General features: G+C 40.7%; 1 protein-coding gene across 1 annotated transcript; it reads right to left on the bottom strand.

The window, feature by feature from the left end:
- Positions 1–1,234: 1,234 nt before the first annotated feature.
- Positions 1,235–9,530, bottom strand: KRT20 (keratin 20). The gene is made up of 8 exons (XM_035027412.1): positions 9,162–9,530; positions 6,883–6,965; positions 4,972–5,128; positions 4,531–4,692; positions 4,282–4,407; positions 3,085–3,308; positions 2,056–2,093; positions 1,235–1,329 (listed from the first exon to the last, which is right to left on the bottom strand). The coding sequence occupies exons 1-8, from the start codon at positions 9,498–9,500 to the stop codon at positions 1,235–1,237; spliced, it is 1,224 nt and encodes a 407-aa protein (XP_034883303.1). The 5' UTR covers positions 9,501–9,530.
- Between the last annotated feature and the right edge of the window lie 1,779 nt (positions 9,531–11,309).

Here is an 11,309-nt window from a genome sequence, read left to right on the forward strand (position 1 = left end):
TCCATTTGTAGGAAATGTCTGGAGTAGGCAAATTCATAGAGAGAGGAAGTGGATTAGTGGTGGCCAGGGCTGGGCGTGGGGGAAGGGAAATGGGGGGATGACTCCTGCCGGGTTTCTTTTCTCAGTGATGAAAACATTCTAAAACTAGACAGTGTGATGGTTGCCCAATCCTGTGAATATGTTGAAGACCACTGAATTTTGCACTTCACAAGGATGAATTTTACGGTGTGTGAATTATGTCTCATTAAAGCTGTTATTAAAAAAAAGGTGAGAAACATTTACACGTTTACCCCATAAAGAAAGAGAACACCTGATGATTTATGCAGTTTATTGTCATAAGGAGAGGCATTCTGCCTTGAGAAGGGTTTCACTAATTTTACATTTCATCTACTCCCACTTCAAGCATAATGTGCTTCATTCTTATTCTGCTCAGCATTTGTGATTGGAGCCTGACTCTCAAATTATTCGAATAGCTGAGTTGAGTTTTAAAAGACAATGGAGGGGCGCCTCGGTGGCTCAGTCGGTTAAACGTCTGCCTTCGGCTCAGGTCATGATCCCAGGGTCCTGGGATCGAGCCCCGCATCGGGCTCCCTGCTCAGAGGGGAGTCTGCTTCTCCCTCTCCCTCTGCCTGCCGTTCTGCCTACTTGTGCTCGCTCTCTCTGTGTCAAACAAATAAATAAAATCTTAAAATAAAATAAAATAAAAGACAATGGAAAAAATGCAGATATAACTTCTAGGAGGATTGTACAAATATCAAAAATCCAATGAAATTAACCAAGAAATTGGCTCATTTGAGAATCCAAGGGCCCCTGAAAGGAGATTTTGCAATTCAGAAACAGGAAAAATTAGAGAGAGCAGTTTATTTGCAATTTTCAGGGATTCTTCTGCTCCGTGAGGTTTAGTGTAAATCAAATGTGCTGTAATTTTCAGGAACATTAACGAATTGATATTAGGTGGTCTCCAGCTTATAATTAATGTGTTTCATCGTAAAAAGATGGTGGTAATGATATTTTAAACGTCTTAGTGCTCATTGGATTTCATTTTTGTAGGTGATTTGCAGCTCCTCTGAGTAAAACAATTTATATTCAATTACAGAGACTGATAAATGGGCTTTTGTCCCCTTCTGATTACCACAAAGCACCAATGGTGCTGTCTGATGGCTACTTTCTTACAGGGAGCAAAAATTATAGCTACATTTCTTTCACACCCTCAGCAGCATCTCCAGGTAGCTGTTTACAAATCTTCTTCCACCTCTTCGGTTTTACATGACACAACCTTGCCGTCCACTTCTTCCACGACTGTTGTAATCTTCCTTTTTCTCTTTATATCTGAGTTTAGATTTAAGTATGAAATGTTAACTCAGGAACATGACTCGTGGGTCTATAACATTCAACTCTAAATCATTATTATTTTATACATATTTTTTTTCCTAAAAGAAAAAGAAACCCATTCTTTTTTTTTTTTTTAAAGATTTTATTTATTTTTTAGAGAGTGAGCGAGCGAGAAACAGCATGAGAGGGGCGAGGGTCAGAGGGAGAAGCAGGCTCCCCGCTGAGCCGGGAGCCCGATGTGGGGCTCGACCCCAGGACCCTGGGACCATGACCTGAGCCGAAGGCAGACGCTTAACCATCTGAGCCACCCAGGCGCCCCCCATTCTTTTTCTTAAATAATCTTGTCCAAATTATAAACAAATGCAGAAAATATGCCACTGTCCCCAAATTCACAAATTTTCTATGCCCACCCCCAAAGAGAAATATACAATATTGAATTAAGCCAAATGCACTTTTTCATCTTATTTTTTTTTCTTTTCAGGATCCCAGGATGTCTCAGGACAGCAAGAGCTTGGGCCAAGAAAGTCACCCTGTTGTGGGAGTGTGACAAACTTTCCATGTTGGGGGTTTATGTAATGTGCCTGATTTTCAGAATCCCTAGGGTAGTATCTGCTCCCTTGAGAACTGATCTCTATTTACTTTTCACCAGTGGCATTTAATAAGTGGTAAGTTACCGAGTGAGGAGTTAGTCTCACAGGAAACACGTGAGATTAGAACACTTACCTCTCTCGTCCAGGATGCTTGTCGCAAGTTCTGGAGTTCTGTTTTTTTTTTTTTTTTTTTTTTTTAAGAAAAGGAAAAGAAACAGGAAAAAGTGTTATTGCCATGTTGAAAATGAAGGGCTGGGGCGCCTGGGTGGCTCAGTTGGTTAAGCGACTGCCTTCGGCTCAGGTCATGATCCTGGAGTCCCTGGATCGAGTCCCGCATCGGGCTCCCTGCTCAGCAGGGAACCTGCTTCTCCCTCTGACCCTCCCCCCTCTCATGTGCTCTCTCTCTCTCGTTCTGTCTCAAATAAATAAATAAATAAAATCTTTAAAAAAAAAAAAAGAAAATGAAGGGCTGTCCTGCATTTTCTGTTTCAAAACAAAGTCTGTGTGATGTGTGTCTTAATGCTGTGTTTGTATTTTTTCTGCTTTTACCATGCTTGTTACTTTGAACTTGAGTTTCTTACTTTTCAACTTGACATATTATTTTATATCTATCTATTTATCTATCTATCATCTATCATCTATCTAACTATCTGTATCTTGAAAATTGACCTATTTACACTATACTAGAAGCTTTTGTAATTAAAATAACAAAATTACAGTGGAAGTTTAAATCTTGTGTTCTCTTATTGAGTTTCTTGGGTGTGGTAGTTGAAGACAGTTTCTGTGGCAACACTGATGATTCTCAAACTGGTTCCCACAGACCTCTGTGGCCTGTTCATTTCATGACCTCTCAAGGAGAATTTCTAAAAGTCATTGTACTTCCAATTATGTATTAATCATAAAAATTAGCAAAAGCATAATCTGTATTGTTTATTGTATCACCATCTTCTAAGTCAGCCCTACACATGAGCTCAAGTACAAAGGCTGTACCTGGTATGTTGGGGATGGGCATATTTTTGGTATATTTGTGTTTTGTTGTTGGCGGTTGGTGTGCGTAATTGCTTTCGTGCCAGGGATTGCATTGGTGCTGGGGAATGAGTGACAGGGTTTAATGCACAGCATGTAAGCACTGGCACATATTCCTTGATTCTAAGAGTCTTACTCGACGGCATCTTCTCCTTCCAGAAGGCGGCGGTAAGTAGCAATTTCCTGCTCAAGCTGGGTTTTTATGTCAAGGAGGATATGGTATTCGTTGCTCTGGCGTTCTGATTCGGTCCTAATCTGTTTCAGTTGGCCTTCTAGGTTGTCCAGCACTGCCTGGATGGTGACCAATTTGCCACTGTAACGATCTTTGGTGTCCTTTAGTGTACGCTCCAAGGTTTCTTTCTATAAGCACAAGAAAAAGTGGATGTTTCTTAGTGGAAGACTTCAGAGGTGGTTCAATTTTAATTTCTTTTGAGGAGAATTCCCACAGCTAGTCACTGTGGGCATAGTTCATATTTCTAGCTTTATCTCCCACTCTTTCCAGCTAGGCGACCTCAGCCAGCTGCTAGGACCACCAGCTCCTGAGCCCCAGCCAGCTGCTATGACCTCTAAGGGTCTTTTGTTTGTTTTTAGCTTCACACTCACTGTTCTCTTACTGTGGTATATTGTATTCTAGTTCTCCGTATTTACCTCCTCTCCCTGTGATTTGTGGTGCCCCTCCAAGGGGAGGATTAGATTTCCTCATCCCACTGATACCAGATTTGGTCATGTGACTTCCTTGGCTAATGAAAGGTAGGTAAAACTGACAAGTGCCTTTTCTGAGGAGAAGCTTTAGGAGCTATCAGATGGTCTGGCTATTGCTCTTTTGTTTCTGCTATAACACTGGCATGCCCTGGCCGGGGTCTCCTCCCTCAGCCTTACCCCTGGAATTGAATGTCATGGAGCAGAGCTGCAGGCGATGGATGGATGATGGATGTAGTGTTGTTGTAGTGTTGTTGTAAGCCACTGCAATTTGGGGGTTGTTAACACAGCATAATTTTATCAGGAGCTGACTGATTTGTTTAGCCTGCAAACTGATTTGTTTACCCCTATTCTCCAACTACAAATTCATCTCAAGTTTTCCGATCTAGTTGAAATGCCACTTTCCGTGTGAAGTCTTCCAGATCTACTTGTTCCTCTGCATCCTCGCAGCACATTGCTCTTGTCCTGGATTTCTTTCTGTGTATCAGTTATAGTCAGTGGCTTGGCCTGTCTCCCTGCCAGCTCTGCAGGGAGAGGGGTTATTTCCTAGAGGTTTCTGTATCTCCAGAATTCCTCACACAGGCACTTAGTAAACACACACTGCGTTGAGAGTAGGAAGTTAGACGTGTTTTACCAGACTGAGGAGGGACTGGAGTTCTATCTCCAGGTTCTGGTAGATGCGTCTCAGCTCCTTTACTTGAGCCTCAGTTTCTTTTAACTCTTCATTGCTCACTGTGACTTGTTGCTGCAGAGTTTGAGTCTAAAGTTCCAAAAATGAAAAAAATAAATGAGTAAGGAGAAAGAGAAAGGAAAGAAAATGAGTTATCTTTTTTTGAAGGACAGCCTCTACACATTTGCTTACCCGTCAGAATTATGTTATTACCTGTTTCTCAAACTGTTCTTTGGCCTTCTGAAGGTTCTCCTGGGCTATCACTTCATACTTCTGCCTCATTTCATTCATGGTGGTACCAAGGTTCAGGCCTGGAGCAGCATCCAATTCTACAGTGACAGTATTGCCCAGGTGTCTGTATAGGCTGTTCACTTCCTACAAAAGTGAAAATCCTGATTATAGTCTAAAGCACATTCTCACGTGAGGCTAAGTAGAAAAGACATAAGTCTTATGGCTTCTTTCATTGGGGATGAGTAAAAAAGAAAGACAGTAACTTAGGTAGGGCTTATTCTAGTCTAGGTACTGCTCTGTCATTGAACCCTGACCGCTCACACCATTATTATTGTCATTTTCTTTACCAGCCTCCCCCCCCCACCATTATCATTATTAGAGTCATTCTGTCATTCCCAACACCACTTCTGAATATTTCCTCACCTCCTGATGTTCTTTTTTGAGGATATCCAGGTCTTTACTCAGTTCTTTAAGTTGAATCTCCAAGTCTGTTCTAGTCATGGATAGATCACCCAAGACCTTATTCAGGCCTTGGATATCACTCTCCACTGTTAGGCGTAGCTCCCTTTCAGTCTCATACCTGTGAATTAGTTGGTATGCAGAGATAATTGAGTCCTTTTGAAGCCATTATAGAAGACAGAATCTTAATATAACGAGATGTTTTTATGTGGTATATGAGGATCTATTTCAATACACTGTGTCCCTTTTTATTTTTTTTAAATTCTACCAGATATTTATTTATTTATTTATTTATATCAGTTCAGTTAGCCACTGTATAAGTACATCATTAGTTTTTGATGTAGTGTCCGTCAGAAAGGATGAATACCTATCATTTGCATCAACATGGATGGCACTGGGGGGGTTCTGCTAATTCAAGTAAGTCAAGCAGAGAGAGACAATTATCGTATGGTTTCACTCATATGTGGAGCTTAAGCAATAGCATGGAGGACCATAGGGGAAGGGAGGGAAATCTGAAGGGAGAGAAATGAGAGAGGGAGATGAACCATGAGAGACTATGGACCCCAGGAAATAAACTGAGGGTTTCAGAGGGGAGGGGGTAACAGGGTGATGGGTATTAAGGAGGGCACCTGTTGTGATGAGCACTGGGTGTTATACATAATTAATGAATCACTGAACACTACATCAAAAACTAATGATGTGTCCCTCTTTATACATTCCAAAAATGTTCATGAGAACCTAGGAATCAGATAATTTGCTCCATAATATAATCTTTGTAATTTGGAGTGATTGGTAAAAAAGCAATCTGAAATAACTCTTAAATGTTTCTAAATTCTAGAATATATTTTAAAAGAAATAAAAAATATTTTGCTTTAATTAATGTGTCAGCAAAGGATTCTCATTATAGATATTAAATAATGGTTAGTTATATTTACTTAATGAATAGACATGATCAATTTATTTTTATTACTTTGTAAGCAGATGCATCAAAAGTGAATTATTGTAAAGAATTCATGATTCTCCCCTACAATCTTACATATTCTCATTTTTATTAAAGTAGCAAAACTTTAAAAAATGATAATGCAATGGAATATTCAGGTGCTGACTTAGTAAAATTGGAATTAATAATGTTTACTGCTTTAATCTTCAGATCTGCTTTCCTACCCTTCTAAACCACAAAAGACTTTTTAGTACCAACGCATTGTACACATTCAGAATGAGAAAGCCCTAGCGTAGGGGCCATTTATGAGGAACAGCTGTGATCATATGTGGTGTGATATGGTTAAAAGAGAGTGAACACAATCTGAGCTGGTTTAATCATAGTCTTAGTTCTTTGGTTTGTCAGACTCTATCATAAAACACCAGCAAACTCAGAAGCATCAAAGGTCGCCCCCTGGAACTTGGGCCATACACTTGGCAGGCACTTGAAGGAGCATGGATGACTCACTTGGAGAATCACCACACGTAGACACATGGCTCACTTTAGATAACAGAAGGGCACTACTGCAGACGGGCAGTGGTATATCACTTTGGTATTACTCCAAAGGGCAGAATTAGGTTCAGCGGGCGAAAAGGTAGATGTGAGGTTACTAAAAAAGAGTGGTCTGGCAGCCAGAGCTAACCAGTGGAACAGTAGTAGTTACTGGAGGTGTTCAGTTACACGCTGGGTGACAAAATCTTAGGAATGTGGGAGAGGGAAGTGTAGCCCTGAGTGCTGGGCTAGACCAGATAGCTCCTAACACCCTTCAAACTCCCAGATTCTGAAATTACTTAAGGTAGCTCCTTTACCAACAGGAATGTGGAAAGCTGAGTGTCATGAAGGACTACTACAGGGAATCCCTTTTCAGGAAGGTTTACCATGGTGTTAGAACCTACTTCAGCTTGAAGTCCGTAGCAGCCAGTTTGGTATTATCAATTTGCAGGACACAATGTGTATTTTCCAGTTGTGCGCTTTTAATCTGGAAAATATATGAGAAAGAATGACATTTTCAACTGGACAGGAGTTTCAAATGATTGAGTGTATCCTCAGATACAAACATTATTCTATCAAAGATGATGTTTATTTCAAGAATTTCCACATGAAAATAGGGAAGAGTGATGATACGGCCATTTAACATAATTGAGTCATAAAATGTACCTCTGGTCTCCAGGGGTTTGGTGAGCTTTCTTACGGTTTTACAAAAGGAAAATTTCATTCAACTTGAGCCATCAAACCCCACTGAGTGCCTTCCCTTTGATGTTCCTGCTTAGAATATTCTTGTTAGCCCTTCTCGCTTGGTGAACTACTTCTCTTCCACATTTTGCCTTAGATATCTGCTTCAAGGAAGCCTCAATGAATTCCTCAAGGCAGAACTGGATGAACTGCCTGTGTTTTCAGTGCTCTACACAGCCCTCCTTGCTAGAATTTATCCCTCTGTGTGGGAGGTATGTTGCCCTTGTGCCTATTTCCCCCCTAAATCACATTATGTTCACCGTCATATTCCCCAATGCCCAGCGTGGGGCCCAGCACTTGGTATGTACTAAATATTGGCTGAATGAATGGACAACTGCTATGTGAGAGTTGTGCTAGGCACCGGAGCTGGCAGGATGGATAAGCTCTCGATCTTAAAAACAGGGTTACCTAAGGGTGAGTTCTCTATGATGTATGTGGATCTTCTCTGCTTGTAGAAGATGTTACAATGACATGTCTCTTTCAGCAGATCCAGTCCCAGAGAGAGCTGCCTTCGTATACTGAGTCTGCCCTGCTAAATGGAATAGATGGCTGTGTCTATGTGTTTGGGCTGATCCAAAGTAGACTCAGAAACATGAATCATGAGACAGGTAGGGAAGAATGGTTTGCTGATTTTGAATGTTTTTAGTGGGAGCCATAAGAATGACCTTTTGGCAGAAAGACAATTTAGACACCTTTGCCTCACCTCCCCATAGTTCCTGAAAGCCCCAAAGTAACTTCCAGTGGAATCTGGTTCAAATTGCACTGATGTCTACTAAAAATGCAAGGAAAAGAGACTTGCTGGAAAGGGATTCTTTCCTTGATGAGATAAGAATTTGAAAGCAGAGCAAGTGCTCCTGTCATATCTGAACTTTTCAATTAGGAGCAAAGTCCACTTCCTTTATTGCACACAATTGATAAAACAGAACTCCACCTTCCGTGGGAGTGGATTGTGATACGATTGCAACAATTTTGAATTGGGGGCAATAGGACATTTTGCTACTGAAGAAGTGGTTTGTGAACTGCTTGTGATGATGATGATATCATTAAACAGGGCATTTAAAAATCTGGATGTCGTTCAGGCATGTGGGTGGCTCAGTCGGTTAAGCAGCTGACTCTTTAATTTTGGCTCAGGTCATGATCTCAGGGCCCTGGGATTGAGCCCTGCATAGGGATTCGAGCTCAGCAGAGAGTCTTCTTGATATTCTCTCTCTTCCTTTGCCCCTCCTCCTGCTCTCTCTCTCTCTCTCTCTCACAAGTAGGCAGAGCGGCAGGCAGAGGGAGAGGAAGAAGCAGACTCCCTGTTGAGCAGGGAGCCCGATGTGGGGATTGATCCCAGGACTCCGGGATCATGACCTGAGCTGAAGGCAGACGCTTAACCGACTGAGCCACCTAAGTGCCCCTCAAATAAATAAATCTTTAAAAAAATCTGGATGCCATTAATACTTACATCTCTTCCCCTTATTTCCATGCTGACTCACTTTGTCATTGGAATTTATGATATAGTATCTTAATACTTATATTATAGTGTTTATATAAATTAAAGGAGTAACATCTCTAAGTTGACTGGGAATTCAAGTTAATGAGAACCAGCTGAAAAAAACCCGAGATTCATAATCACATAAAAATTTTAGCTCTTTTCAGAGAAAAAAATATTTACTATCCAGTTAGACTTGTCCTGGTAAACTGACAAAAATACAGATTATATTTTCATATTTTCCATGTAATTAGATTTTTAAAAGTGAAAAAAATATTTACAGTCATCTAATTATGTAGTCAGCTACTCCAGCACTAAGGATAGATGGTAGAATGTACCGTTTATAGATGTAGCATTTCAGCCTAATTGCTTTATAACATCCGTTTGGACCCACCTAACATATATGCCCTCTTGGTATATATCCTGCAGCTCAACAGTGGAGTAGAAAACACAGGTGTCATCCCTTACCTGATTTTGCAGCTCTTCTATTTGTTGGTAATATGCACTGTAGTCCCTGGTGCTGGGCGTGTTTGTTTCATACCACTGCTTGATCTGCCATTCAAGTTTGGAATTGGACTGTTCCAGGGACTGCACTTTTTCTAGGTAGCTTGCTAGGCGTTCATTTAGGTTCTGCATGGTCATCTTCCCATCACCAACAAACAGGTCTCCTTTGGTGAGATCACTCCCATAGTTCATCATGTGTCTGGAGTTCGAGATGCGGATGCTCTGACCTCCAGCTCCCCCATAGACGCTGGGTGCAGCCGTGAAGTGCTGTGTGCCCCCGTTCCTATACATGGAGCCACTCATGCTGAGTGCAGAGCCCTGTGAGGAGGAACTCAAGCCTCTACGGAGGCTTCTGCGAGTGAATTCCATTGGGGATTTTAGGAGGGAGCACCTGTAGCTTCTGGATGGCTGGAGCAGTCTGTCTCCCAGTGGTGGATGAGCTGACCTTTTATAGAGTTCGTAGGAAAGAAACACCTCCTCTGCTGACATCTCACCTTTGGATTAACACCACTGTCCACTGTGGCTTGCTTTGTTTTTTTCTTTTTCCCCTTTGTACAGCAGTCTGTTTAGTTTCATTCCAGAAATTTCCACTAGAGGCATTTCTAAGAGGCTTTTCTCAGGGGCGATTCCTTTTTTTTAAACAGAGGCAACAAAAGGAAACAGGAAGATGTATTCTTTTAGCCCTTGCACCTGCCTTGGCAGATACACATAAAGAATATTGGCAAATGCCATGAATAATTTAGGTACCTAAAAAGATAGACGTGGGTACATAATAGTTACACTGGTGATCAAGAACAGTGTTTTAAAAGTCTTTTTTAGTTTATCTTTTCCTTTTTGATGAGAACATTTAAGTTCTGTTCTTCTAGTAAATTCTGTGTACAGTACAGCATTATCAACTATAGTCACCATATTTTACATTAGATCCTCAGACCTTATTCATCTTAAAGCTGAAAGTTTGTATCCTTTTATCTCTCCCTATTTCTCCTACCCCCCCCAGGCCCTGGCAACCACTGTTTCTATGAGTTTGATGTTTTTTCTTATCTTAAGATTCCTCATGTAAGTGGTATCATGTAGTATTTGTCTTTCTCTGTCTGGCTTATTTCATGTAGCATAATGCCCCTGGGGATCTATCTATATTGTTGCAAATGGCAGGGTTCCCTTCTTTTTTGTGCCACAATAATATTTCTGTGTGTGTGTGTGTGTGTGTGTGTGAGAGAGAGAGAGAGAGAGAGAGAGAGAGAGAGAGATCTTTATCCTTTCGTCCTTTTGTGGAACCTTAGGTTGTTTCTATATCTTGGCTATTGTGAATAATGCCACAATGAACATAGGAGTGCAGATACCTTTGAGATAGTGATTTTATCTCCTTTGGATATATACCTAGAAGTGGGATTGCTGGATCATGGGTAATTCTATATTTAATTTTTGAGGAACCTCCATATTATTTTCTAGAGTGGCTGCACCACTTAACATTCCCACCAATAGTGCACAAGGGTTCCCTTTTTTCCACATCCTCACCAATATTTGTTATCTCTTGTGTTTTTGATGATGACCACTCTAACATAATGGGGTAATATCTCATTGTGGTTTCGATTTGCATAAGAACAGTGGTTTTTAAGTATGGATAATCACTCTTCAGAATCTGTTTTATGCTTTTTTTTTTTTGTTTTTAAGTTTATCCCTATTTAGAGGTTATATTTTATAAAACTATTAAAATATTTTGTACAAACACAAAGCCTCAGGTATTTAAAACAGGAATGAAACATTTATACATTTGGAGATGTAGTTTGGGGAAGTGAATTAAGTGAATTTAGGTGAGTGGTAGATAGATGATTTTGAATTTCCCCCCCCTAATTTTAGTGTTCTAAGACCAGATAATTCATTTAAATTTTTCAGTCACTAGCTGGCTTTAGGTCTTGTTCCCTGCAAACGAAATAAATAGCATAGTGCTTTGCACCTGACCTGGTGCATGGAGGAGTCTCTCTCCCCTGTTATAAGGTCAGCTCAGCACCCACCATGAGACAGATTGCTTGCTCCATCCATTCCGAAACTACAGCTGCTCCCTTCTAGAATCTCCAATGGATTTCCCTGGCGGAAGTTTTCACGGAAGCCTGA

Source organism: Mirounga leonina, unplaced genomic scaffold (genome assembly GCF_011800145.1).
Source record: "Mirounga leonina isolate KUSES-001 unplaced genomic scaffold, KU_Mleo_1.0 Mir_200, whole genome shotgun sequence".
In the NCBI taxonomy this organism is placed as follows: Eukaryota; Metazoa; Chordata; class Mammalia; order Carnivora; family Phocidae; genus Mirounga; species Mirounga leonina.